Source organism: Passer montanus, unplaced genomic scaffold, assembly GCF_014805655.1.
Source record: "Passer montanus isolate IOZ18808 unplaced genomic scaffold, ASM1480565v1 scaffold118, whole genome shotgun sequence".
NCBI classification, from domain to species: domain Eukaryota; kingdom Metazoa; phylum Chordata; class Aves; order Passeriformes; family Passeridae; genus Passer; species Passer montanus.
This window is the reverse complement of record NW_024358500.1, coordinates 1,077,134-1,105,016: the sequence shown is the minus strand read 5'-3', so window position 1 is coordinate 1,105,016 and position 27,883 is coordinate 1,077,134. Positions and strand designations below refer to the sequence as shown.

The 27,883-nt window shown below is 48.6% G+C and overlaps 1 protein-coding gene across 15 annotated transcripts in view; it reads right to left on the bottom strand.

The window, feature by feature from the left end:
• Positions 1 to 27,883, bottom strand: part of EIF4G3 (eukaryotic translation initiation factor 4 gamma 3) — a 143,918-nt gene that overhangs the window by 44,350 nt on the left and 71,685 nt on the right. For 5 of the 15 annotated variants that reach the window (XR_005626343.1, XM_039697401.1, XM_039697402.1 and 2 more), the window contains 7 exons: positions 24,575 to 24,607; positions 18,728 to 18,748; positions 17,526 to 17,705; positions 16,451 to 16,565; positions 13,089 to 13,189; positions 10,277 to 10,399; positions 5,071 to 5,206 (listed from right to left, as the gene is read on the bottom strand). Coding sequence is in view for 14 of the 15 variants with exons in the window: in XM_039697401.1 (XP_039553335.1) it covers positions 5,071 to 5,206; positions 10,277 to 10,399; positions 13,089 to 13,189; positions 16,451 to 16,565; positions 17,526 to 17,705; positions 18,728 to 18,748; positions 24,575 to 24,607 (709 nt within the window). In the remaining variant the exon portion in view is untranslated. Of the gene's footprint in view, positions 1 to 5,070; positions 5,207 to 10,276; positions 10,400 to 13,088; positions 13,190 to 16,450; positions 16,566 to 17,525; positions 17,706 to 18,727; positions 18,749 to 24,574; positions 24,608 to 27,883 lie in introns of those variants that run through there. The other 10 variants (XM_039697392.1, XM_039697404.1, XM_039697396.1 and 7 more) reach the window with 7 other exon arrangements.

Here is a 27,883-nt window from a genome sequence, read left to right as displayed (position 1 = left end):
ACAGCTCCCAAAGCTCTGCTGCAGCTCTGCTGCTTCCCACTCCTTTGCTACTAAAGTATGAGCCATTATCATTTAGGATCTTGCAGGAACACTGGACTTCTTCAGGACATGGTTACACCAGCAGAAATAATTCTGGAGAAGCCAAAGGCACAAACCTGCTCTTCAGATTAGGAAGTCAAAGGCCACAACCAACTGCAAATCATCAAAATTCAGGCAGAACTGAACAGGTTTGGCTCTGCTGGATTTCCATTTGAAGTTTATTCAACAGCTCAGCTGAAGGGAAAGGGTTTTTGAAGGAGAACCAAAGGGTTTTTGAAGGAGAATCCATTTGAAACTGCCTGGAGCATCAAATCCCACCTTTAGGAATAGCTAGAGCAAAAGTGAGCTCTGCCTGCAGCCGTCAGCAGCCCCAGCAGCATTACAGAGGCCCATGGCCAAAGCAGTAGTTTATCAGCCCAATGAGGCACCCAGGGACATGGCTTTGGAGCAGGATGACAAGTGAGGAAAGAGATGGGAAAGAGTATCCCAACAGCTGATTTTGATTCTGGAGGCTCCGTGGAACAAAAAGGATGCAGGAAGTGGTTTGGAAAAAGAAAACACATCACCTCTGATTTCTGGAACATCCTTTGCAGGAACTCCTGAAGCATTCCTGACATTTACAGCTTGCTATAAACAGCTGCCTGCATATTCTCTCCCCGAGTCAAAGGAGAATGCTCAAAAAAACCCCAAAAAACAACCCAACCAAATGCATTTGAAGTGTTAAGAAAATAATTCTGAGAGATAAAACCAGCACAAATCACAAAACACAGCTGCATTTGAAACCAGAGGTTTAACTCCCTTCCTTCAAACCACACCTTGTCTGGACAATGTTCTCATCATGGATACAGGTTGTGTGTGCAAAATCCCAGAGAAAAGTGGTTTGAGGAGGGATTTCAGAGAATGAGGAGCAGATTTGGCTAATGAGAAGCAAATCTGAACTTGAACCCCCATCCCAGAGAACAAATCTCCAAGTCCTGGCAGAGGAGGACTCATCCCTGCCAACTGTTACAGAGTCACGTGAACAACTCACAGTTGGGGAGGGGAAACAAAAATCAACGCAATTCATCCCAACTGGATCAAATCCCTCTTCCTAAATATGCTGAGATCATTCCTCGTGTTGTATTTAGAAAGTATTTACAGGAAGTGCTGGCTGTTCCAGGGGAAATATCAAGAGACTTTTTAAAAAATTTCCCGATAAATACAATTTTTGCAAAATTATTCCTTAAAGATTCTTTCACCTAGCCAGTGGGACAGAGCCCACTGCCTGCTTCATGGAAGAGCCATTGCTGGGCTGCTGGGTGGTCCCCGTGGCACAGGCTGGCCAGGGCAGTGCACGAGGAAGAGTTTACTGGATACAGGAATTTGTTCCTGCTCTGTGGTGTTTATCTGACAATAACTGCTGGGCTCGCTGCCATTTTTCCATCTTTTGTCCTGATGCAAACACTCACGAGGTGGCACCAGGACTGACTCAGTGTCAGCAGAGGGGCTTGGAGCTTTCCAAACTCCGGGGTCTGACATTCATCTGCTTTCCACAAACCATGTTGCACATTCTCCACGTCTGATACATTGCAAGATTTGGAAAGAGGTTTAAAAAGAGGATAATACTACTCCAAACATCCCCCCGAACCTCCGCAAGTGGAAAAAAATGTGGGCAGCTGTGATTCCATGCAGTTCTATCCCACTGCACCTCCTGCACCAGCCTGCCCAGCAGCCAGGTTCCACAGGCTTGGCCACTGGCTTGACCTGGATTCTCCTCTCTCCTCTGTCAGCCTGGCTGGTATGGACACACCAGGGGCATCTCCAGGAACCAGAACTTGCACCTAAATAATGTGATTCTTCAAGGTATTAATAGTAGCAATTCCTACACCTGGTCTACTGGAAGTGTGCCTGCCATGGCAGTGGGGTCAGAGTGGAAGGAGCTTTAAGGTGCCTCCAACCCAAACCATTCTGGGATTCTATGAAATGCCAAAGGCTTGTCTTTAAAAAAAACCCAACCACAGATATAAATAATGCAATCCCAAATCCAACCTTGGGAATGAGTTCCAGAGCAAGCCACCAGGGACTGCAGATCCTGGTGTGCCAGCAGAGCACACGGCTCTGACCCTGACCCCGATCCCGACCCCGAGCCCAGCACCCCGATCCTGACCTTGACCCTGACCCCGAGCCCAGCACCCCGATCCTAACCCTGACCCTGACCCCGAGCCCAGCACCCCGATCCTAACCCTGACCCTGACCCTGAGCCCAGCACACTGGCCAGATGCTGCTCCCAGTTAGAAACAGCTGCACAAGCAGCACTGGCTGTGACAGAACCACAGTGAAACCTGATTCCAAACTTCAACAGCTGCCAAAGGCACAGGAGAGGAAGGGCACGGGGAGATCTGATCTGCAGGATGGACAGGGCAGGGGGGACTTTGGAGAAACAACAACACTGGTTTCAATGAACACTTCAGCCATGCAGCCCTATCTGTCACTGCTCTTGTTTTGGAAGCAAAAATCCCCCAACATCAAAGTGAAAAATCAGTTTGATACCTTGGCATGGATTTCTGAACAGATGTGCCCCCCAAAAGTCATTAGTTCATTTAAATATTATTAACAGGCTCTGTTAATTACTGACACCAACCCCTACATTGCCCTGCTCTCCCAGCCATGGCTGGGTGTTATTCCAGGGCTTTCCCTGCAGTGCTTACATAAATGTGCTCTTTGGCAATTTTTGGACTGGAACAAATGTTTGACTCTTTCTGGGATGGAACAGAGATAAACACAGGGAAGCTCATCAGTGTTAAACCCCAGTCAAGCCCTGCTTTGTGTTTAAACCAGCACTGTCAGAGCTGTGTAACTAAGCAAACACACTTACTTCCAGTTTACTCACAGCTGCCTACAAAGGGATTAATTTAAAGAGAGAGAAGAGGGATAAGACCCACTTGTCCTGGAAATCCACATTTTCATACACAGAGATGAAATACTGTGATGGAGAGTGCTGGATTTTTCAGGGATCAGAGTTCAAGGAGTTCCTGGACATGATTTAGTGGTAGAGGTGGTCCTGTGAGAAGCAGGGGGTTGGGCATGGTGATCCTTACAGGACCCTTCTGGCTGGAGATGTTCTGTGACTCCATGGCTTGACAGCTCAGCCCCAGGGGGAGATGCACTTCAGCCATCACCAGGGCCACCAGGTGACCACGTGGTGTGCTCAGAGGAGCTCACCCCTCTTCCCTGGCAGCAAGAGGGACCAGGGAATGTTGGCAGAGGGGACACACACAGAAGAGCAGCTGTGCCAGAGCTGGGCAGCACCAAACAGGCAGGGGAGCTCAGGCAGCACAGCCTCAGCAGAGCCAAAGGACATCAGACACACCCATGCCTTGTTCAGGGGACACTGGGGACATTGGAGGTTTGCACCAACATCTCGACAGAGCCACAGCCTGCCTAAAGTGGGAGATGGTATCAGCCCAGCCCAAAAAGGTCCTTTTTCAACCTTTTACAACCAGTTTCTAGACACTGCAGCAGTTTAAAGGCACAGCACTGGAAGAGGGAGACCCCAATGTCCACGCTGTGGCTGTAAGAGCAACCCCAGGGACACCATGGGGTGCTGGGATCTGCAGCACCACAGATGCTTTCTAGACACTGCAGCAGTTTAAAGGCACAGCACTGGAAGAGGGAGACCCCAATGTCCATGCTGTGGCTGTAAGAGCAACCCCAGGGACCCCATCCTTGTTCCCCAGCAGTGACCGTGCTGGGATCTGCAGCACCACAGATGTTGGTTTGGCCCCTTCTCCAGGGCTGTGCTTCTCTGGGGCTTGGTTTTCATCTAGCAAACCTCTCCCAGGGAATATACAGCAGGACAAGAGGAAATGGCCTCAGGTTGTGCCAGGGGTGGTTCAGGTTGGATTTTGGGAAAATTCCTTCATGGAAAGGGTGGCCAGGCACTAACCTGGGCAGTGGTGGCGTCACTATCCCTGAAAGTGTTAAAAAAAGTGGATGTGACACCTGGGGACGTGGTTAGTACTGAACATGGCAGTGTGGGTTGGACTTGAAGATCTGGGAGGGCTTTTCTGAATTTGGTCATTCTGTGAGTCTGGATAATTTGAAATAAAAATCCCAGGACTCCATGATACTCTGAAATAAAAATCCCAGCACCCCATGATGTCCCTGCACGTGCTGCTCCAGGCAGAGCCCAGGAAGCTGTGATGCCACAGGTGGAACTGGGAAGCAGACAGTGGTGGCAGCTCTGTACCCCAGCAGCCATCCTGCTGCCACACATCAGGAACTGCAGCTTCCAGGGGCTGCAAATCCCCGTGTGGGAACAGCCTGGGCCTGCTCTGTCACCTCCTGGGACAATTCCCTGAACAGCTTAAAAGATCTCCCTTCCAATGTATATTATGGAATATCCTGAGCTGGCAGGAACCCATCAGGATCATTGAGTCCAACTCTTGGCCCTGTGCAGGGACCCCCAGGATCCCATCCTGTGCCTGAGAGTGTTATCCAAGGAAATGGAATTTTAAGAAACTCTTTCCATCTGTGCCATTTTTACCAAAGTCAGCAAAATCTGCTATGGGCCTTATGAGACACTTGGCACACTAATGGGTTTTTTCCTAGTTAATGTTGCCCATTCCTACAGGACTGGACACACAAGCAGCTCTGGGGAAGCCATATGATCCTCTGGATCCATGCCACTGCTGTGGCTAATTATCCAAACGATCCAAAGCCTCTGTGGCCAAAGCGTTTCCCTGACAACATGCTGGCTTCTGGAGGATGGCACTTGGGTGAGGGGAGTTTCTTCCTTCTGTGTGCTCTGAAACAACGTTTAGGACACAGAAGATTGAAGACAATTATTTTTAACCAGTTCCACATTAGCAAATTCCAATTAATTGCCTTAGCAACACACTTTAAATGTTCCACTGGAGGAAGAGAAGTTCCTCCCCTCCTATTTCTGTTGCCTGCTGGTCTCCCTGCCAAAAATATTCCAACTAAAACAAGAAAGGAGGGGAAAAAATAAATGGTTCAAAGTACTGAGGGAGGAAATGTCCATGAACCGACCTTGTCTGGAGGCGGGGGCCGCGCTGCCGGCGGCGCTGCCGGAGGGGTGGGAGCTCTCCAGGGCCCCCAGCGCCGGGGGAACGGGCTCGGGGAGCTGGCTGGGCACCTGCTGGGGGGGAGGGACAGCAGCGTCAGCCTGGGGACATCGACAGGCAGCAAGGGCAGATGAGGCAGGGTGGGATGGAGGGGAGAAACCAGAGGTGGGGAGAACAGAGAGAGGAAATAGAGAAATGATATACAGGTCAATTGGATAAATCCAAGAAGTTCATGGGAAAGGGAGGGAAAGGCAGCAGGAAAAGGGGAAGGAGATGCTCCCTGTTAGGAACAGCAAGGAAGGGACAGCACAGCACCAGTATCAACGTGCTTTGCCCTCCCAACACCCCTCCAGGAGCTCCTCCATGCAGGACACACACCAAGGCTCCTGGATGCCTCTGTGACTCCAGCTCACCTTTGGGATTTGGCTCCTTTCTCTACTGATCCATGATTTCAACCCCCTTAGAGATTTAGATCTATTGATTGACTCCTCTGTGTACTTATCACAGCTGATGTGTGCAGGACAGGATGAACAGTGGACAGATGTGTCTGCACACACAGCACTCCTCATCCCAGGAGGAAAATCATCCCAGACTGGGAGTGTTGGGATGAAAAACATCCCCCAACACCCCCTAAAAGCAGCCTGGGGGTGGGACCTGCAGGACAAGAGGAGAATAAAACCAGCTGGGCAGCAATCTGAGGGAGACTCCCAAAGAACGTGGACTGAGATTCTCTGTATGGAAGAACAAATCCAAAAGGCCTGCAAAGACTGAAGGAAGACTGAAGGAGCCCCAGCCTGTGGAAGACACACATATTTCAATTATCTCCCACCAAACACTCACTTGTGCTCAAGAAAGTTTGCTAAAATCCTTTGTGTTTAGTCTCAGAATTTAAGGAAGACCAAGTTAGTGCTCCAGACTCGAAGGTGAGAATTTGCTGGAGTGACCACAGACAGGGCAAGGCAGCTGGTCACAAAATCCCCTTAAATACACACTGGGGACCAGGCACAGAAGAAAATGGGGCTAAATTTTAACTTCCTAATCCCAAGTGGAAAGCCAGACAGCTCCCTGCAGGTGTCTGCTCTCACCCATTTCCACATCCATGAACTTCTCTGAACGTCTACAGGAAAAGGACTTTTTAATCACTCCTGATTGCAGACAGGCTCTCAGAAATCCATGCAAAACTTATTTCCCTATAAAAGGAAATGCTCTGGCCACCTGCTTCTCTTCCTGTGACTCTTTTTTCCTCCCATCTCCAACTTTTTGCCTATTGCATCTGAACAGTGCAGGATAAAGAGGGAATTCTCTCCAAGACACTATTTTTCACCATTTCAGGAAGATCAGGAAAAAGCATATCTGGAAAAATCAGAATGAAGATTTAAGTGGGGGTGAAGGGCTGAAGTTGTATTTGGGATTGCTCCTCTTTCAGGAATGAGCCTGACAGATGGACTGGAGAATGGATGAAGAACTGCAGCCCAGCCTCCAGCCAAAGGGAAGAAACCAAAGAAAACCCAGCTTTATAAATGAGCAAATTTCAAGAACATTTTCCCCTCGCCCTCAGTGATCAAGACTTTTATTTTATAAGAAAATTTATGGATGAAATAAGTGTGGAAAAAGGAAACTGTGATAAGAACGACAGGAGCCTGAGCAGAACAGTGAAGAAGAAACCTGTAAGCTTAGAAACTTCTTGGGTCAGGAAATGTATTTCCTTAAGAAATGTGGAAAACATTTATTTTGTGGGAATGATATTGCAAATGAATAAATGGTCCTTATGCACTGAGCCTTGCAGCTGCAAAATGGAGCATTCAGAGAGATTTTATGCAAAAAATCCCACTGAAAATTGCTCCTCTGATTTATGATGCTCCAAGGGTTGCTCTGGGTTATTCTACCCCACCAGGGCCTGGACACTGAGAAAACACAACTCTGACAAACTTACTGAGACTAGGAATAGTTTGGCAGGAAAATAAGAGCAGTCACTCTTTAAAAAGTGATCTTCTGTGGAAGCTAGTGCTGAGGCAATACCATAATCAGATTCTGGCCCTGGGTTTTCTTTCTCTTCCCAGCAAAAATCAGAGTGAAAACAGTGTCCTGCCAGAAATGGATAAATCATACCATGTACCTCCAGCTTCTCTTGCAGGAGCTTTAAAACACTTTACTTGCTCAAAAGCAATTAAAATACACTGCAGAATAGCATGGGCAAACTCCACCTAAAGCACTTTTTGGTCAGTGCTGCTGAGTAAAAGGTACAGGAATGGCTCAAACCACGCAGCTCATCCTGGCAGCAATGCTCATCTTCTGCACAATTCCAGTAACTTTTTGATGTTAATCACAATTCCAACAATTTTTTGATGTTCAGCACTTAATCTACTGAGAAAAGAGGGTGCTTTGGGCTTGTGTTAGCTAAGTTTTGGTTTATTTGAGTCTGTTAATAGAGTAATTAAAATCTAAAGAAAAAAATAAAATTTGGAAATTATTATTATAAAAGGGTTTCTTTTTCAAATGCAGAATTTGGGACAGGGAGTGGTCTCCAGCACTTCCTGAGGACTTCCTCTGTGTTTGTGCCATTTAAATAATGAGATAGCAGATTCAGAGAAAGAAGTTTTATTAGAATTTGCTAGAATTCTAAAAATCTCCTTGGACTGGGAGTCACTTTGATGCTGCCTTGTCAAGCCCTGAGGCTGCACACTCACATTTTGAGTGCTCAAGCAGTGAAATCTCCCCGAGCACCCTGAGGAGCAGAGCTTGGTCCAAGGGGGTGAGCAGGGTTTGGGGTGAGCAGGGTTTGGTGTGAGCAGGGTTTGGTCCAGGGGGTGAGCAGGGTTTGGGGTGAGCAGGGTTTGGAGTGAGCAGGGTTTGGGGTGAGCAGGGTTTGGGGTGAGCAGAGTTTGGTCCAGGGGGGTGGAACAAACACAGCAGCTCTGCTCCCTCTGTACTGTCCCAGGAGCTGCCCCGGGGTGAGCAGGGTTTGGGGTGAGCAGGATTTGGGGTGAGCAGGATTTGGGGTGAGCAGAGTTTGGGGTGAGCAGGGTTTGGGGTGAGCAGGATTTGGGGTGAGCAGGATTTGGGGTGAGCAGGGTTTGGTCCAGGGGGTGAGTAGGACTTGGAGTGAGCAGGATTTGGAGTGAGCAGGGTTTGGAGTGAGCAGGGTTTGGGGTGAACAGGGTTTGGTGTGAGCAGGATTTGGAGTGAGCAGGGTTTGGGGTGAGCAGGGTTTGGAGTGAGCAGGGTTTGGGGTGAGCAGGGTTTGGGGTGAGCAGAGTTTGGTCCAGGGGGGTGGAACAAACACAGCAGCTCTGCTCCCTCTGTACTGTCCCAGGAGCTGCCCCAGGTCAGGAGCATCTCAAAAGTTATGGCTGAATATTGAAAATTTACTGACTTGAGCCTGTTCAAAACAGTACCACCCCCACTACTGCAATTCCTGAGCACAGTTATTAAGACACTATTTAATTTCACCCAAGATATTAAACGTGCTCCAAAGACTTGATTTAGAGAAGCTGTTGGGACAATAATGTTGAATTTCCTGGCTTAAGTGGGCTTAAATTTTCAGTTGTGTTACACTAATGAACTTATTCTGGTGAGCCCAATTTCAGAGCTCTTCTGTGATTACCAAAAGTGGTTCCAAGCACCTAATCAAAAGGAAGGCTGGATATTAAACAATGGAATATTTGCATACCTTGGAGGAGGTGATTGGACATCACTGCTGTGCTCTGCATATAAATTACAGCTGATCAGAATTCAGGCCTAGTAACCTCCTCTTGAAACACATTTATTTCCTTCTGTTTGACTTAATTGTAGTGCCTTAAAATAGATTTGAGAATGTAAGAATGATCAGGTAAGTGCCTGGATTCACTGCACTGTGCAGGAATACCACGGGAAATCCTGGCTGGTTCCAACTCTTCCCACTTCCAACGGGGAAGGTCGGGTAGAAAGAAGAAATGGGGAGATGATCTCACCAAGACTCCCATGCTTGGCATCTCTACTGTCTTCTCTGATGGAAAGAAGTTTACCTGGTGCCTTGCTGCTGCTCGTCCTGGATGGGGACCAGAGGAGAAAACTGGTGACAAAGCACAAGGTGGTGCCTTCAGGGGACACAAGGGTTGGACTCAGCTGGGAACAGCTGAAAGCTGAAACCCTGCTGCTCCCAGGGAGGGATCTCCAGGCCAGGCTCTCACTTCACCTCAATGATCCAGTTACAACTCCCTGGCATCCCCAGCTCCCACTCCAGCACAAGCAGTGCTCCCAGACAGGGCTGTGCTCCTGCACAAGACTCTCAGCAGAAAATCTACTCCCACATGGGGAGGAAAGGAAGGTTTGAGCTCAGGAAAAGCTGTTTCACCTTAAAAGCTTCCAAAAGCTGGTGACATCAAACAGGGAAGAAGGTGGAAGAAGAAGAAATCACATCCCAGCACCAGCTCTGCTCCACAGCCCAGCCATCAGCTGGAGAACCTTCCTGACCTCTAACCAGGGACTTAAAGAGGTCAGACCCAAAGGTGCATGACAAGAAGGGATTTAAGAGCTACAGAAAATGATTTGGAGTATTAATCATTTTCTCTCACCAGCAAAATGCATTGTTAAGTTTGAACACCCAGAGAACAAATGTGTGATAACTTATTACAGTTTTGTGAGAAAATTCCTGAGCTCCAGATCTTGTGGTGACTCTAAAGAGCTGCAGAAAGGCAGAAAGAACAGTGATGCAACTGAAGGTCTGTAATAATCACCTGTGTGACATGGACTTTCCTCAGGTGCACAAGACTTAACAGAGACACCTCCTTTCCCACAGATATTCTGGCTCCTCCTTTAACACTGAAAAGCTCTGAAAAGCTGCTGCTGATAGACCAGGGAGGGGAAAGTAAAGCAACACTGGGGCTCCACATCGACAAGCTACAGAGACACCTCCTTTCCCACAGATATTCTGGCTCCTCCTTTAACTGAAAAGCTCTGAAAAGCTGCTGCTGATAGAAAACCAGGGAGGGGAAAGTAAAGCAGCACTGGGGCTCCACATCGACAAGCTATGGACTGCTAAGAATGATCAAACTCAGGAAAACATCATGGCTGAAGAATATGGATCATTTGGGAGCATCCAGGTCTCTGAGATGGTCAGAGGTGTGGCTGGAGGTGTGAGGGAGAGGCACAGCAATGCAAAGGTCTTGGGGAGGAACTCAGCCCTTCCTTACCTGAGGTGGAGTCGGGGTGGAGCTGGGTCTGACGATGGGGGGGGTGGGGTTCCTGCTGCCCCCTCCAGACATGATTTCTTCTGTTATGTCTTTGCCTCCCTGGTTTGGATCCCGGATTCGGATCTACAGGATTGAAAGAATTGCAATAACAACAAAGGAATAATTCCCACAAGTGTTCCTGTTACTGCTGTCCTGGTGGAGAGCAGCGTGGGCAGCACCAGTTCCCACCACACCCAGCAGGAGATGCTCTGGGATGAGCTGGTGCTCAGCAACACTGGCATGTGGCTTGTTGCCATGGCTTGGAATGCATGGCATGTCATCCCTTCATCAACACCTAATTTAATCAAAACCTAATTGAATCATCAACCACACCAGTTCAGTCTAAATATGTGCACCCTGTAATGCAAAAGCCAGGCTCTGCTGCTGGAACGTGAGCTTCCTGCAGCTGAGGAGAAGTGGGAGACAGTTTAGGTACAAGCTAAGCTTGCCCAGTAGTGGAAAGGGCAAGAATGGAGAAAAGGCTGTCTTTTGCCCTGACAGGAAACTCCCTGACCTTGCCAGCCCAGCTTCTGGAAAAGGGGGAAAGCAAATCAGTAAATCAGTCTCAAGTTCCACCAAAACAGAGGGAATCAAACAAAAATACTGAGTGGAGGAAAGGGAAACTGAAAGAACAAACTCAAGTCCTTAGAAGTGTGCAGCATTTAGGAAAAAAGTGGGATTTTTGAGTCTCTTTACAGCACCAAAATGGAAAGAAAAACTATTTTCCAAAATAAACCACTGCTGAACACTCACTGAATCCTCAACTGACACTTGAGCCAATCCATGTCCCTGACCAGGGGAAGAGCCAGCATGTCTGGGATAATGTGGAACAGCTTTTCATCTCCAGTGTAAGAACTGGAGATTCTGACAGCCCTGCAGACAGAGTTCTGTGTATCTGCCCACCTTCTCCAAAGCTCTTGGCTGAACTCAAGATTAATTCCATGCAGAAATCCAAGCAAACAACTCCATACAAATCAAGACACCATCACCCTTCCCAGGGCAGGGGTTCTGCTGGAAACCACCCAGTAACTGCCCCATGGCAGGGGGTGGGAATGGTCCTGCAAGTCCTTCCAAGCCAGCCCTTCTGGGATTCTGGGCTATAAAACTGTAACTGCAGCAGGGTTTTGTGACTTGTCAAACCCAGTTTGGTGGGATGGTGGCTTCACTCTGTTTGTGAACACACAAACACACACACTGTACTCAGGATGTTGAGTCTGGGCTTTTCTTATTTTTGATAAGAGAAGGGTAAATGAAATATTTTAGCAAAAATATATGTTTTTTGCTAAAATATTTCATTAACTACAGCAACAAGGACCTGAGAGTTGGCACTAATTCCTGCCCTCTCCTCCACCTGACACAGAGTCCATGGCATTAAAAAGAAGATTTCCCTGCCTGCAAGGGAAGTTTGTAGTACTCAAATACTCAGCTCATGGTGGATGTGGGCATGTGCACATTAATACATTTAATTTTTCTCATTTCTCCAGTTGCAGCACCAATTACCAAACTGAAACAGCACATTCAGAGACAAGCATCTCGGGCATTTAAAATCCCTTTTCTGCCTCAAAGAACGAAGCTTGGCTGGCATGGAACTGCCTTAATCCCAGCTGAGCGTGTCTGATCAGCTCTGCATTTCAATGGCATCAGGGATCTGGGCATGTCGTGTTTGGGATGCTGAAAAGAGACTCCTGGGGACTGAAGAGGTGACAAAAAGGCTGCTGAGAGCAGCCACCAAAAAGGCCTTTCCTGCAGGCACAGCTCACACATTGTTCAGTTCTTCCGGTCTCCCAAATCAAGTGTCACCCCAGATCACCCCTAAAACTCCAAAGATGCAAATATTCTGCATTTTGAGACACGTCCAAGTCTTTTATCCTTTTCTACCCCTAGGAAACTGTTCTTTTAATGTTTCCAAAACACTCTCAACACAAATACTGCTGTAATTTTCTTTTCAGTCCTTTACAAACGATTAATTCACAAGTTCAAGCCCACATCATCTTTTCCTGGTTAAACCTTACCTTCCCCCCTACACCTCCACTGTTCCCCACCATCCACCTGTAGATGGGTTTCAATTCCACTCATCTGCCTCTCTCAAATTCCTCCCCAGAAAGAGAGGGAATGTGCTGTTCAGACCCATGTCCACTTTAATAATGTGGTCAGGTTATTTCAAACTTGCAAATACATCCACAACTTACTGGTTTTCCACCTTTTTCAAGGCATAATATTCAATAATTTCTGATTTGCCACTTTGAACCAATTCCCAACATTCTCCCAAACTGTTGAGTGCACTCATTCCCTCCTGGCTTTTTGGGAGCACTTAAAGCAGCAGCACAGGTGAGGATTCCAGGCTTGGGGAGATCATGCTGCTTTTGTTTATTTAAAACCAGAATAATTATTTTCCTTTTTGATTGGCTGAGATGTGACAAACTCAGAGTGGACATGCCCATAGAGAAATGGAAAACAGCACTGTGCAATGCTTAATTACATTAATCTCTTTGGGAATCACAAAATGACTGCTTTGGGATGGAATGGACCTTAAAGCTCATCTTAGAGCAGGGGCAGGAACACGTTCCACTGTCCCAGGCTGCTCCAAGCCCCAGTGCCCAGCCTGGCCTCGAACACCTCCAGGGCTCCAGGGGCAGCCACAGCTGCTCTGGGCACCCTGTGCCAGGCCTCCAGTGAAGGTAAAGCTCAGGTTTAATCTGAAGAGCATCATCCATGTCCTTGCAGCTCCCACCCAGGCCAGAGCCCAGGCTGAGCCCCCCAGAGCCCCACTCACCGTTTTCTTCTCTCTCTTGGCAGGCGGCGGCTGCTGCTGCTGCGTAGGCACAATGATGGGTGCAGACTGGTACACGGGCTGGCTGGGGTAGAAGGGTGTTCCTGGGGCAGCAACAACACAAACCACACGGACAAGGTCAGCTCAGGACACACAACCAACACCTGAACTGCAGCTGGCCAGAACTTCCAACACCCCTCTGGGAGGGCTGCGTTTGCTTGGCTCCACTGCCACTGAACAGAAGCTGATGCTCCATCAAGACAAGAGATTCAGTCACCATTTCTTATTTGATTTCCATGACCCAAAATTGGGGTACACCATCCATTTCTGAGAGGCTATGGACACCACAAAGGCACTGCCAGACCATCTCTGGGCTCCTCTGCCTGACAAACAGGAAGGTTTTCTGCTGGATTTGCTGCTGGTTTATCAGGGGTTTTCTGCCTTTTAGAGAAATTCAGTCTAAGCAATACAAACAATTTGCGAGGTCAACTGCAACCTATTTGGAAGCATAACCAGAAAATTTAATTATGAGCAATGTTCTTCTCATGCTGCAACACACAAAAAGCACAACCACAGTTGATGAGTGCAGAATTACACCACAGTGCTGATCACATTCCTAACAGCCAGTGTGGTTCATTATGGTTTTCTCAGTGGGATGAGAGTGGCTCAATGAATAACCAAGTGCTTTAAGACCATGCCAGAGACCAGGGTGGCAGAGCAGAGCTGCCTCCTGCCCATGGATCAGGTGTCAGGGGAATGTGTAAGGTGCTGCTGGGTGTTCTCCCTTCTAGGCATGGATGCTGGATGAACTGAGTGCTTGCACTTGCCTCTGGCACAATCTGATCTATTCTTCAGCTGAACTAACCTTTAACAGGGAATGATAACCTGGATTGTGTCTGTAACCCAACTGGGGGTCGCTGGATCTCAGGGAAAGGGTGAAATCCAAGAAAGCAAATTAAACCAGCTCAGCACAGCCTGATTTGCAAGTCCAAGGATGCATTTCTCCTGCTGAGAGCTGGAAAGCCCCAGCTCAGAGCAGGGTCCCTGTCTGCATCCTCAGAGAGGGAACATTTCTTGTGCAAGCAGGGAGCACTGCATGGCAGCAAGGAGCTCTAAGTGACACTCCTGGGTGGGCTGAATCACTCAAGAAATGTCTCATTTTGAATGCCAGGGTCAACAGAGACATTTCAGATCTGGCTTCAAAGTCTCTATCAGCATCTCTGCAGACTGGGAATCAAAAATTATTGCCCAGAACAGCTGTGGTTGCCCCTGGATCCCTGAAGTGTCCAAGGCCAGGCTGGACAGGGCTTGGAGCAACCTGGGGTAGAGGAAGGTGTCCCTGCCCATGGCAAGGGGTGGGACTGGATAGGATTTAAGGTCCTTCCAAGCCAAACCATCCTGGGATTTGGTGATTCTATGAACCCTGCTGCTGAGCAGGTGTCCAAGCAGAGCCTGGGTAAGATGAGGGAGCAGGGGAAGCCTGGGATCCTGCAAGGTGTGAATTCCCTTCACTGGTAGTCTCCTAGAAACCAGATCTAACCACATCACCTGCAGTGTGATCCCTGCTGGAGAGGCAGCTCCAGCAGAACTCAGGGAACAACTCTCCCTTTATGAAAAGTACTTTTAAAACCCAAATCCTGAAAAGAGTAACTTCTGGGAAGAAACAGCTTCTGTGACAGGCCAAGTGCATTTGTCAGTGCCACACTCTCTGCTCTGCTCCCTGCCTTTGATCCCTTCCAGTTCTTCAGCAGCCAACTTTGATTCTCTCTCCTACCCACTGCTCACTTCAAGGTCTTTCCCAGTGTTGTACAGAAACTCTCTGACATCAGAGAATGACCAGCTGCAAAACTGAGTTATAAAATTACACTGTCCATCTTCAGAGGTTTTGTCTTCCACTGTATTTTCCTTTATCACCTTCTTCAGGTCTTGCCCAACTGCAATGGTTTTGATATCCAGCAGCCACGCTGGCTACAAGTCCTGTGGCTGGTGGAAAAGGCACTGCCAGCAGCATTCTCCATGCCTGGACTGTAGATTTAGCTGCTCCCCAAACCTGGCAGCACCTGGAGAGGGGCTGAGCATTCCCAGTCCCTACACACAGCAAGGCAGTGACAGGAGGGAAAGGTGGGGAAGCACAGGCAAATCCCTGGAGAAACCTTCCCTGCCTGGAGAACTCTGCAGGACAGAGAGCTCTGGCTTCACACACTGATGCTCCACAGGAGCAGCAACCTAAAGCTGGGACTGAAAGATTCCAATATTTTCTGCAAAAAAACAGGTGCTTCAGGAGAGGAAAGGAGCTGGAAATGGACCTTTTCCTAATTACAGGAGTGAAGACAGATAAATGGCACCAAGCAAGCAGGAAGTAAGAAAGCAGACCTGTAACAGAAGAAAAAATGAGGAATATTGGGCAATTTCCTCATCTAGTAGATCAGATTTGAAGAACCATTACAATATTTCTTCTATTTTCTCTAGGATCAACCACCAGGAAGTAGCTGCCCCAAATTACCCTCTCTCCTATTCTAAAATTGCATTACCAGGTTCAAAGGCTTCATGACAACCTTTCAATAATTCCCAGGAGTTCCACACAGACCAGATAAATAAGAGAAGGAAAAGAGGAAAAATAAGAGACCTTTTTAAATTATGCACAGGGAAGCTACCGGGTTTTTCTCTCCCTCCAAAGGGATTTCTGTGTGTGAAAAGCAAACTGCAATTCTGCCAAGGCAGCAGGGCTGTTACTGGTCAGCCTGGAAGGGAATCAGTCACCCCAAGGCTCCAAAATTCCAACAGAGAATTCCCATGGTAGCCTGAGAATATCTCTGTCCCCAACAGGCTGCAGAATGTGAGTGGGCAGGGAGCAGTGAGTGACCAAATGCATGAAAAGGCCAAGTTTTGGCCTCTGCAGGGGTTACAGACTCTTCCACTGGACTAAAGGATCTTTGCAGCATCAATCCAGGGAAAAACCCACATGGCTTGTTCTTATCCCCCAGCACACACCAAACAAGAAACACTGGGATAAGAACTCTTAACTGCTGTTAACTGGCAATGCCAGGCATGGCACAGGGAAAACCAGGACTGTCAAATGCACCCACAATACCTGAGCAAATAATAATGACTGAGCAGGGACTAACAACCAGCCCCACTGCTGGTCACAGGCTGGCCTGGGCAGCTGCAGCCTTTCCTGAAGCATTCACACAAACAATGCTCTGGGATTTTTCAGGAGTGAATAATCAGGGCTGTGACACCACCAAATTTAGCAGCTATTTGAAGTTCAAACAAATGCTAATCCAGCTTGTTATTATAAATCTTCAGCTTGACAACAGAAAAACACAGCAAGAGAAGACTGCAAGCAGTCTCCAAGCAGAACTCACCGTAGGCATTGGGGAACTCCCCAGGACCTGGGCCTGGATAGAAGGGTCCTGGTCCTGGTGGCTGCACAGGATATTGCTGCGGTGGCCCGACGTACGGGGGGCCACTGTGACGATACTGGGGGGACAAAAACAACCGTCACTGCACAAGGACTGGGGCAACCTGCAACTGAGCCCCCCTGGTAACAGGCATCTGATCCTCACGCTGGTTAATGACAGCTTTGGGCATCACAGAATCATGGAATTGTTAAGGTTGGAAAAGATCTTTAAGATCACTGAGTCCAACCACCAACCAGCAGCATCACCACCATCACCACTGACCATGTCCCCAGGTGCCACTTCCACATGTTCTCTGGACACTTCCAGGGATGGGGACTCCAACACTGCCCCAGGCATCCTCTGCCAGTGCCTGACCACCTTTTCCATGAAGGAGTTTTCCCTAATATCCACCTAAACCTCTCCAAATATTAGTGCCAGTAAGGTAAAGCCAAGGCAGGGAGGACACAGGAGCTGAGGTAGAACAGAGTCCCTGTCCTGAAGGCAACACGGTGTTATGAGGCCCAAGGTTCTGGAGTGCCTGTGGATCTACCAAGTCAAATTAGGTATTTTTTAAAGACTAAATATTTTCCAAGAGCTTGGTTTCCTACTGTGTTTGAGGGAGGCCTGAAAGAGGTGATGGGTTCCTACTGCCTCCATGCACAGAAGAACAAACACTTCATACAGAGAAAGGACAGAGGCTGAACCACAGAATCCTGGAATCATTTGGGCTGGAAAAGCCCCTTACAACCACCAAAGTCCAACTGTTCCCCCAGCACTGCCAAGCCCACCCCTAAACCTTGCCCCCAGATGCCACATCCACACATTTCTTCAACACTTCCAGGGATGCTGGCTCCAGCACTGCTCTGCCAATGCCCCATCATCCTCTCCACGAAGGAACTTTTCCCAATACCTAATCTAGACCTGCCTTGGCACATGATACGCAACTACAGCCTGATTTCACAGACACATCCCCACATCCCAGCCCCCACGGAGCAAAGGTGGCTCTGCAGCTCCTCAGGTGCCTGGATGCTGCATTTACCTGTGGGATACAGTACTGGGGGCCCTGAGGCATCGGGTAGGGCATTGGCAGGTGGTTCACCATCATGATGTGCTGGTTGGTTTGGTACACGGCAGTCGGGGTCTGCGCTCCGGGACGGATGGAGGGGCTGCTGTTCTGGATGGTGGCTCTTGGAGGCTGGATCTGAGGCCTCTGAAAAAACTAGGAGAGGAAAGGGAGAGAGGAGAGAAAACAAAGAACTGGTCAGACCTCCTGGGAAAGAATTGGAAATAACCTTACAATATTATAGTTATGGTGTTAGTTTCCAGGGGTTGCCACACTTCCAGAAAACTGCAGGACAGTCCGTGGTTCTCTGTGAACAGCAGGGCCATCTATGGCTTTCTATCTTACAAGGCAGAAAGAGGCAAGAAACTTTACAAACTAAGAATTATTAGTCTGCATCTCCTGAATTTTACAGCTGAACCTTCAGAGCCAACTTTAGAAAAGTGATAGTCTCATTTTCTTTTTATAAGGTGGGCTGGCTGCTAAAAAACCCCACCTTTATAAATACCCCAGGGAAATAAAACATCAATGCAACTGTTCCAATTTATCTCCAGAGGAGCTAAAAACCCAGAATTTCACGGAGGCCATAGGCACCTCATGCTTCTCCTTCACATCCAGGTCACTTGTCCTGCTCTGTTTTCCAAAGGGTGGCAACCTGGTCCCAAGCCTTGCACCACGCTGGCATGAGGTGCTGCCCTGGCACATGGGCCAGGCCCAGGCAGCCAAGCAAGCCCTGGCAGCAGCACCATGCTCACCCTCCTGTGCTGGGAGCAGCCCTGGGATGGGCACAGGGCTGGCACTGGCTCTGCATCCCAGGATGGGCATGGGGCTGGCTCTGGCTCTGTCCCCCGGGATGGGCACAGGGCTGGCTCTGGATCTGCATCCTGGGATGGGCACAGGGCTGGCTCTGCCCCTGGGATGGGCACAGGGCTGGCTCTGGATCTCCATCCCAGGATGGGCACGGGGCTGGCTCTGGATCTGCATCCTGGGATGGGCACAGGGCTGGCTCTGCCCCTGGGATGGGCACGGGGCTGGCTCTGCCCCTGGGATGGGCACTGGGCTGCAGGCCCTGGCTCTGCAGCTCTCAGGTGAGGGATGCACTGCACACTGAGGCATTCACTGACAGAGGAGTGACCAGGTGAGAGACACTGATGCCATGCAGAACCAGGAGTTGGAGTTACCTGTATAGGTCTGAATCCTCCCTTCAATAACGAAGCAAGAAAGCAGCAGGAAACAGAAAGAAAGCCAATGGAACAGCTTACAGATCAACAGGAAGGAATAGGATACAACATGCACCCTAAATGCACACAGTTCCAGGCAGCTTCTGCCCTGCTCTGACTCATCCCTTCCAGAAACAGGCAGGAAAAGACAGAGTGGTACCATGGACTCTCCTGCCAGAATCCCACAGGGTCAGAACTCTCCTACGAAAGTTTCACATTGAAGTATAAAAGTTAAAAAAAAAAACCAACCAAACAAACAAAAAACCCAATGAAACCATGATTTACTGCATGAAATGTGACACTACAGAAAGACTTTTTGTTTACTCTGTTCCTAAAACATCAAATATTTCTCCTTCTGGTCTCTTTCAGTGGTACAGAGAGAGCAGATAAAGCAGAAACCCTGGCTCCAATAATGATTTCTCTCCTTTTCTGCACCAAGACTGGTAGGGGAAGAAATGCCACATATTTAACTGTTCAGTAAAAAGTAATTATAATAATTAGGCCACCACACATCACACTGAATCCTGCTGGCTGCTGTGCAGTGATGTGCTACAGGGAGTAACTGTGCCAGGAGGAGTGAGAAAAGAAGAGAGGGGAATGAAGGGATGAGCTGGGGTTATCCACCCCAGGTTTGGGAAGGGTGGGGAGGATGGAAGGAAGTTGTGATGTCTCTGTCCTCAACACAACAATGAGCTGAAAATGGCCATTCTGGTGCTGCTGAAGACTTCATGACACCTGAGCTGCTCCCCACAGCAAACAATCTCTCCAGGAAAGCCCTGGATGACTCTTTCACATAACCAGACACTGTTAAGGTGAGCACAAAGATTTTATGTCCAGCCCTGTCAGCCTGGATGGAGAGCTGTCCCCAGCACGCTGGAAGTGTGACCTGAACCAGGAGAAGAGAACTGTGTGGGGAGAAAAGTCTGGAAGTGAGGGTGGAGAAAGAAAATGAGAAGAACAGCAGCCTGCCATGGTCCTGCTCTGATAAAACCTGTGTGTGGCTGTGAGATGTGGGGGAGATGCAGGAGTGTGGCATGAACCAAGTACAGGTGCTGAATTTATGGTGAGAATCACCAGTTTTTTATTTTTCGATATCCAAAGACACCACAAAGTGTAAAAGTCTTTATTTTTTAACTGCAATTCACTGAGTAATGGTAATTTTTAAGCTGTAAGCATGTTGCAGCAGATATCTCACTGAGGGAGGGCTGGAAAAAATAAGTCCCACAGGTGTGTGTTTATTCAGAGTGAAAAGGGCTGGAGGCAGAAGTGAGACCTCTCTTTATCAACAGCACCTCCATCCACAGGGCAGTGCAGGAAAACCCCCACTGCCAGAGATGGGGACACTCCAGCCATGGAATCTGCTCCTCAGGCTCCTGCTGCACCTCCAGAACCTGCTCACAGCAGCTGGGAGCACTGGGGGAACACTCCCAGCACTGGGAGCCCCTCGGGCAAGGAGAGCTGCTCATTCCCAGAGCCTCCAGCTGGTCCCTGGAGGCTCCTGAGGCTCCCCTGCAGGGACACAGCCCAGGGCTCTCCCACTCCAAACCTCCTGCCTACCCCTCTGCCCTTCCTTGCTATTTTCCCTTTAGTCACTGCTCACATACCAACCCCTCCCAAATCCTTTTATTTACCATCATCTTCTTCATTTTCTTCCCCAATGACTCCATACCCAGAGTAATAAAATCAATGCTCAACCATCAGTGCCACCTAGGAAAAGCAGAGATCAAGGAGAGCCCCAGCCCCCTGTGATCACCCAGCACTGCTTTTCATGGCTTTGCCACGTGCTCTGCACTTCCAGGCCATGGCTCCCAGTGCCAGGAGTGCTCCCTTGGACCCCAAAGCTGCACCAAAACAGAAATCTGGGATAAGAGCCTGAAAACAAACCTATGCTAAGCTCAGCCTGACAAACACATTTTTTCCCTAGGCTGATGGCTGGATGCTGTGATGGGTCCATGGAGACCTCTGGGAGGTTTGGAGAATGGAAGCAAAAGGAAAGTCCAAGTTGTCACCCAAGCTCCACACTTCACTCAAGCTTCTTGTGCCCCTGTTTTTTATTTTTAGTCTTTCTGGTGCCACCAGGCACCAGCCTTTGGTGGGATAACCTGAGCCTGGCCTGGGGGAGGGAGGAGGTGCCTGCATGGGCAATGCAGAAGGAACTGAGGAGCTGCAGCCCTGAGATGTGAAGATCAGAGAGTTGTGGAGTTGTTCAGGTTGGAAAAACCCTCTAAGATCATCGAGTCCATCCCTAAGCCATGTTCCCAGGTGCCACATGCACACATTGTTTGAACACTTCCAGTGATGCTGACTCCATCTCTCCCAGTGCCTGACCACCTCTCCATGAAGAGATTTTCCCAATATCCAAGCCAAACCTCCCTTGGGGCAGCTTGGGGCCATTTCCTCCTGTGCTGTCCCTCCTCCAGGAGCAGGAGCTGCAGCACAACCCCCAGCCCTGCTTCCCCAGCACCTCAGTGCAGCTCTTTTGGCTGGCTCAAGACAAAGCTTGTTTCCTTCCCCTCTGACTGCCCCTGTTTTATTATTTACTAAATCATAAAACGAAGGGGAAAAGCTCATTCTGGTATTTAGATGTGGCAGCTCCTTCACACACTCATGGATGCAGACAGGGAAGGGACTGCAGCAGTTTCCCATCACTTTCTGACTTGAAATACCCCAAAAAAGCTACAAAATGATCAGCTGGGTCAGTTCAGGGAGTGAACTCCCAACCTCTCCAAGTCCCAAAGCTTTTCCACAACAGCACCCAGCCAAGCCCATTCTCCTGTAGCAGTTACACCCAGAGGAACTCAAGGAACCCAAGCTAAAACTGGAATAAATCCCATCAGCAGCCTCAAGTGAGAGGCTGAGCCATGAGCAGAAACCCATCTCACACACAGTCCAAGTCAAAAGGAAATGACCACATTTCAATTTGTATTTCTGATTTCTGTTTTTAATCACACCAGCCTCTTCTGAGCACCCATTTCTAAAATAATCCCCACACCCCCCCAAGTCACTTCATAAGTGAAGGGGTTTGAGGCAGATTCAAATGTAACAAAAATTTGCATTTTGGAGCTCAAGCTAGAAGAAAACTGCTGTTCTCAATGGTGCTTTGTGAGGATCAGAAGCAACAAAGTGACTCCAGAGCCTCATGCAGAAAGAAAAAACAGGGAAAGTCTGTGCAGGAAGTGGGAAAGGGAGCAGCAATTCCAGCAGGGAACAGCTACATGTGCCACAGCACTTGGGGAAAAAACACAAGCTGATAGTGTATTCAGAAATACTGGCCAAAACACTTTGTAGGAGCTGTTTTCTGTCTGTTATGAAGTGAGGTTTTCCTGCAGATTCTCAGTGTGTGATCTTGGAATCAGGGATTACTGATGCACACTTAAAACTTCCAGTCAGAACTGCTGCAATTATTTCATTTCCCTTCAGCCACTATTGGTAACACCCTAAATCTCTGCTGTTTTCTCTCTCACAGTGGGGTCACACTTCCTTCAGCATGAACTGGCTCCACCAACTCCCACTGTCCAACTCCAGGGCAGGCATTTCCATTTCCATCCAGGAAAAAACCCTGCTCATAAAGCTGTCATTCAACTCCAGGTGCTTCAATCATGCTCATTTGAGGACCTTAAAGATCTAATAATTACAGGCAGTAACATTGAAGAACAATCCATTATTTGCCTGAAGGAGACCCAGAATCAATACAAGGCACATGTTAATAAAAGCTGGGATGGACACAGGGAATTGCAAACCCCATGGTGCTGCTGCTGCCTTCAAAGGGAAGGTGGAGTTGCTGCAGTAAATACTAACCCTGCTGAGGCAAATTTACTTATTAGCATTTTCTAGCTTACAAATCTCAGTCTCAAAGCTCTCAGCTTTGTTACACAGTTTAACCAAGTTTAAAAACTCTCCTGTGAGGATAATTATTTATGTCAGTCTCGAGCACCCTGTGAGTGCTGGGTTTGGGATGAATTTGTCCCCACAGCTGTGACCTTCCTACACGTGGCAGGGACCAAAATCCCTGTCTTCACCCCCAGTCCACACCATGTGGGTTTTGGGTTAAAGGAAACAAACAGCTCATCCACAGCCCAGGTGTCTCTGTGCCTGTCCTGGTGCAGCACAAGACAGATGTAACTGGGAATAAAGCCTGGAATATTCCTCTAATGGTGACAGTTTCTCACAGATGATTATAAGCTGATTCAAATGTAGCAGAGACAAAAATCTAACTGTGATAAAACCAGGAAAACACTTGGAATTTACAAGCACAGTAAGGGCAGGGCCGTAAATGGGTCCAAAGGAAAGTTTTGGATCCCATTCTGCCTGACTGGTGGCCAAGTCCCACCAGTAAAGCCCCAGTCATGGGAATATTTCCTCCAAGGCTGTGCTGCCTCAAGACTCATGGGCCAAAACCTGCTTAAAGAAAGCTCAGTAAATTTTAGGAGAACATGAAATGGCTCCCGGTGAATACATCCTTAGGAATGACCCTGAAGGAACCAAGGAGCTGCAGAGCAGTAATGCACTCCCTGTATTGTGCAGTATGAACACTGACCTGAAGTTAAGGTCAACAACAAAAGCACCTAAAGAAGATCCTGATGCCCCCATGGTTGCCCAGGCTGCCCCTGCAGTCATCCTGCAAACATTCCTCTGCCCCTGCCTGCCCAGCCACACACAGAAATCACTGTCCCAAAGGGCCCATGCCACCTTTGCTTTTGAGCCAACAGCTGCACATGGCTCATTCTACTCCTTAAAATCCTTTTTCTGTCCTGCTCTGGAAGGCTCCAGCTCCCCTGCTGCTCCCTGAGCTGGAAGGAACAAGGATGATGGGGATTGTGGGGGCTGTGCCCACCTAACACTTACCTGCTCTCCCCACACTGCCCATCCCAGTGTTCAACTGCTCAGGAATATGACTGAAGTCAGAACAAAATAATTCCCTGGAACAAACCTTCCATGCCCCAAGCCCCTGTCCTGACACCACAGGATTAATGGGATTTCTTTTCCTATTAACTTGTGGAAACAACCTGTCTCTTCCAAGCCACGAGAGCTCTGGGACAGATTCCCTGCCTTGTCCTGCCTCTCCCCTTTCCCACCAGCAGTGCCACCTCTGTTCCCTCAAAACCTACAAGAAGCACCAAAATCAGTTCCCAAGGATAAGAGTTTTGGCAAAGAGGAGTGTAGGAGCTGAAGAAAAGACAATTCCAGACAGGCCTGTGCCTCTGTCCTGACACTGGAGAAGTCCCAGTTCTGCCACCCCTGAGTTCCATGAGCCACAGCTATTCCTAGATCTCCTTCTTAATTATGAAGTGGTTCCTCACAAAGTCCAAGTCATGCAACAGGAACACAAAGTTTCCTACAGGCCTGGCTTTTGTGGGCTAAGTGAAAAGGACACCAAGCAATGCAATGGTGACAGATAACCAGGGGTGTCACACAACAAAGGCAGGACCTGGGAAGTTGTTTGCTTTGCTCTGAGCTGGAACACGAGGATTTCCTCAGGTGACATCTTCAGGAAACTGAAACCACTGACTCGTTTGGGGAATTCTCAGAACAAGTTTCTAGTGATGTGAGAAGGCAAGGGAACCCCACACACCCCAGGCAATGACTCCCAGAGGTTCTCCTCCCCTGGGGGCGGGGGTGGTTAATGGGAGCAGTGACCCCGGGTGAGGTCAGTGTCACTCAGGTGCAGGCAGCTGTTAGCAGGGTTATGCACGTGCCAGGAGCTACTGCAGGGCTGCTTTGCTCCACTCGGGTTAGTGGGTGAGCCACCTCCACCCCCACCCCCCAGGCAATTAGTGCAGGGTGATAACGAAGGGGCAGGTACTGTACCTGGTGATGGGCAGGTCGAGGCCCCGCTGCAAACTGAGGAAAGGCGGGAGAAACAAACACAAAAGGAAAGGCACAAAGAGTCAGAAACACCACAACGAACCAAAATGTCACACTCTATGCAAAATAAACCCACAGAAAATAAAATAACAACGACACAGTCAAAAGCTTTGCTGCAGGACAGCGACACACAGGGACTGAGGTGCCACGATGGACATCGCTACGGGCACTGTGCTGGGAGCTGGGACAAACAGCCAACGCTGCCCGGGATCCTAAAGGCACTCCGGGAGGCAGGCATTCCTTATCCTGCCTGGGAAGAACACACGAAACCAAAAAACCAACTGAAAACGAGCAGCAGTGAGACTGTGGAGCTGTTGGAGGTCAATGGTCAGAGCAGCTGGGCCGGAGCCGCTCGGGGGCTTTGGGGGAGCAGAGGATGGAGACCCACGGCTGGGAAGGGCCAGGGAGCCACAGGGACACCCCTGAGGCAAAGAGCAGCCACTGCTGGCACGTCCAGCCCTGCTGCTGCCCCTGCAGCTGTGCTCCTGCCCTGGGGTCACAGCAAAGCCCTGTAGGGAGTGGATGTGTCCCCCTGTCTGAAAGCCAAGGCCCACTGACCCCTGGAGGCAGCAGCGGTGCAGCCGGGATGGGGAACAGGAGCTCCTGGGTCCCAGCCCTGAGCTCAGGCCACTGAATCATCTCCCACTCGCTTGGGCCACACACAGAGGAAAATAACCCCAATTTAACATGCTCAGTTGACATTAAAAGCATTTCCCAATAAGGAACTGATTGTTAAAATAGAAATAAAAATGAATGCAAGAAATGGAAAATATAAATAAAGATGACAAGGTACCCACTTCCAGAGCTGAGTTAGGTGTTGAAACCCATAATTCTCAGTGTAACAAGCAGACCTCCACAGTTAGAGCAGAGAATTCTACTGATAAGAGCTCCAGTAATTAACTGCAGTGACCACAACTACATCCATAGTGGATTTTAGCCACCACGTGCCTCTGCTGTGATGGCTCAGCACAGCCACCTCTGCTCACTCAGGGGCTCACTGTGGTTTACTTCTGCCTCACAACAGTGATCAAAACTGGGTACTAATTAGTGACTTTCTTAATAAGTTTGTTTTATAAGGAAAAGTGGGCCTGGGTTCACTTGCAGCCCTTACAGCTCCTCTAATGCCATCAAACATGAAGCAAAGCATAAATATTCACTGGTCAATTTGATCCTTTCCTTTACAAACACTTAAATTGCCTAGATTTAAGGATTTCCAAGAACTACTCTCCTAATCCTGGTGTTTATACACTCCTTCTACCTTCACCTCATGGTGGCACTTGGTGACACTTGGATGAAAGTCAAAAAAACCTTCAGAAATGAGTAAATATGGACACACAGACTGTTCCTGGGACAAGAGTTTATAAAGAATGACCTGCACTGGTTCACCAAATAGTTTTCTCACCCTGGAAAATTTTCTCTAAGCCTTACAATGAAGAGTAAAAAAGCAAAGCACGGTCACCTTGTGAAACTAAAAAGCTGTAATTTCTATTTTAATAAAACAGAAGGACTCAGAGCCTCTCAGCATTCTCCCAGTGGCTCTGTGGATGAGGAGAAAGAGGTACCTGGATGAGTCTCTGGAGAAAAAAGCACTTCAAGTCCTTGTTTTCCCAAAGAATTTCCCCTAAACCAGCTCGAATATCTTGTGTTTGGGAAAAGGGACTAAAGGTACCCTGGAAGGGCTGAGCCTTTCCACAGGGCTGCATGTTCTGTGTTGGACACCAATGAAAGAGAACAGCCAAAAAGAGGATGTTGGGATGCAGAAACCTTGTACTGCTGCACTTCAGGGCCAAGGCACCTCTCTCATCCCTGCTGCACAGAAAAGATTTGTCCTCACTGCACCTAAAACAAGAGCTGGAAGTTTATATCTGAAGAGGCCAAAGTTTATTCCATGGTGGAAAGTAATGTGTGTTACAAGAAATAAAATAAAAGCTCCAAGCTGGTGAAAAATGCCCTCATCTATTTTGCACTGGTCACCACTGGCTCTTGATTTTTGAATTTTTAAAAAATAATTCTGTTTGATAGGAATTATTCCTGTTAATAGCTGTAAGCAACAGAACAAACTGTAGTAGTCACTGCTGGCTTAAAAGAGACACTTTGGGTTGTTTTTGCTCTGTTTGATGAAAACAGTAGATAGGAAAACCTTAGAAATCCTGGGTCCAACCTTGCCCCATCTCCCTCTCCCTGCAGTCCTGCCCACTGCTCCTTGGACACAGGAATGTTCTCTCCCTGCAGATGTTGGGCTGGCACACCTCACCCCTCCTGGATTGCTCCAGCATCCTCTCCAGGCTATCTTTTTTGGGCAGAAGTCCTAAAATTGGACACTTTGTGTTGAGATGGGGCTGGCATGGCCAAGGGCTAATGGGGAACTTTCAGCAGTGCTGAAGGACCCAGATTTTGTTTTCCTTCCCCAGCTGGAGCTTTGCAATTCCCGCTGTGGGAGCACACAGGGATTGCAAAGGCAGCTGTCCTGGGGGAGCACAAACACCTGAGCTCTGCCCTCCCAAAGGGATGCAGAGCGGGATGCAGGAAGCTCTGGCTCGAGGGAGGGGCTGCACCAGCCCTGCCTGCCCATCTCAGCCGTGCCACAGAAACCCAGGGATGGCACAGCCACCCTGCCACCCTCCTCTCCCCTCCTCACCCTCCCCTCACCACCAAATGGGACGGTTAAAAAATAAACTGAAAAAAATAATAATTAAATTACAAATAAATAAATCAAGCGAAGAACCAAATGCAGGAGTAGCTCAGGCCTGGGCTAGTCTTGCATTTGATTTGGGGTGAGAGGTGGAATGAGATGTGATGGGTGGGAGCAGCTTTTAGTCATGGGGTGAGATGGGCACTAGCAGAGCACATGGCAAAACCTGCACACAGGAGAGCTCAGAACAATCCAAACAAGGCTGACAGGTGCAGAAAAATTCTTCCTCGGGACCTCCTCAGTTATGGGGCCAAAACCCTAAAAATTTGACATTTACTGGCCAAATTTCCTGCAGATTCTCTCTCTGTTGAGTGACAAAGCCCAGGGGGCCTTGGTCTCTGTCCTACCCCAGGTCAGACCCCCCAGCTGTAATTCAGCTTTGGGCCCTTGTGGCACCACCTCACCTGGCAGAGGCTGCCACGGCAGCTCGTGCTTTCAGCAAAGAAGCAAAACCAGTGCATTTCTGTAGCCAACAAAAAAAGGATGTGGTAAAAAAAATATATATAATAAAGAAAGGAAGAAGAAATAAAAACGGTGCCATGGGCACAAGTGCCTGCAAG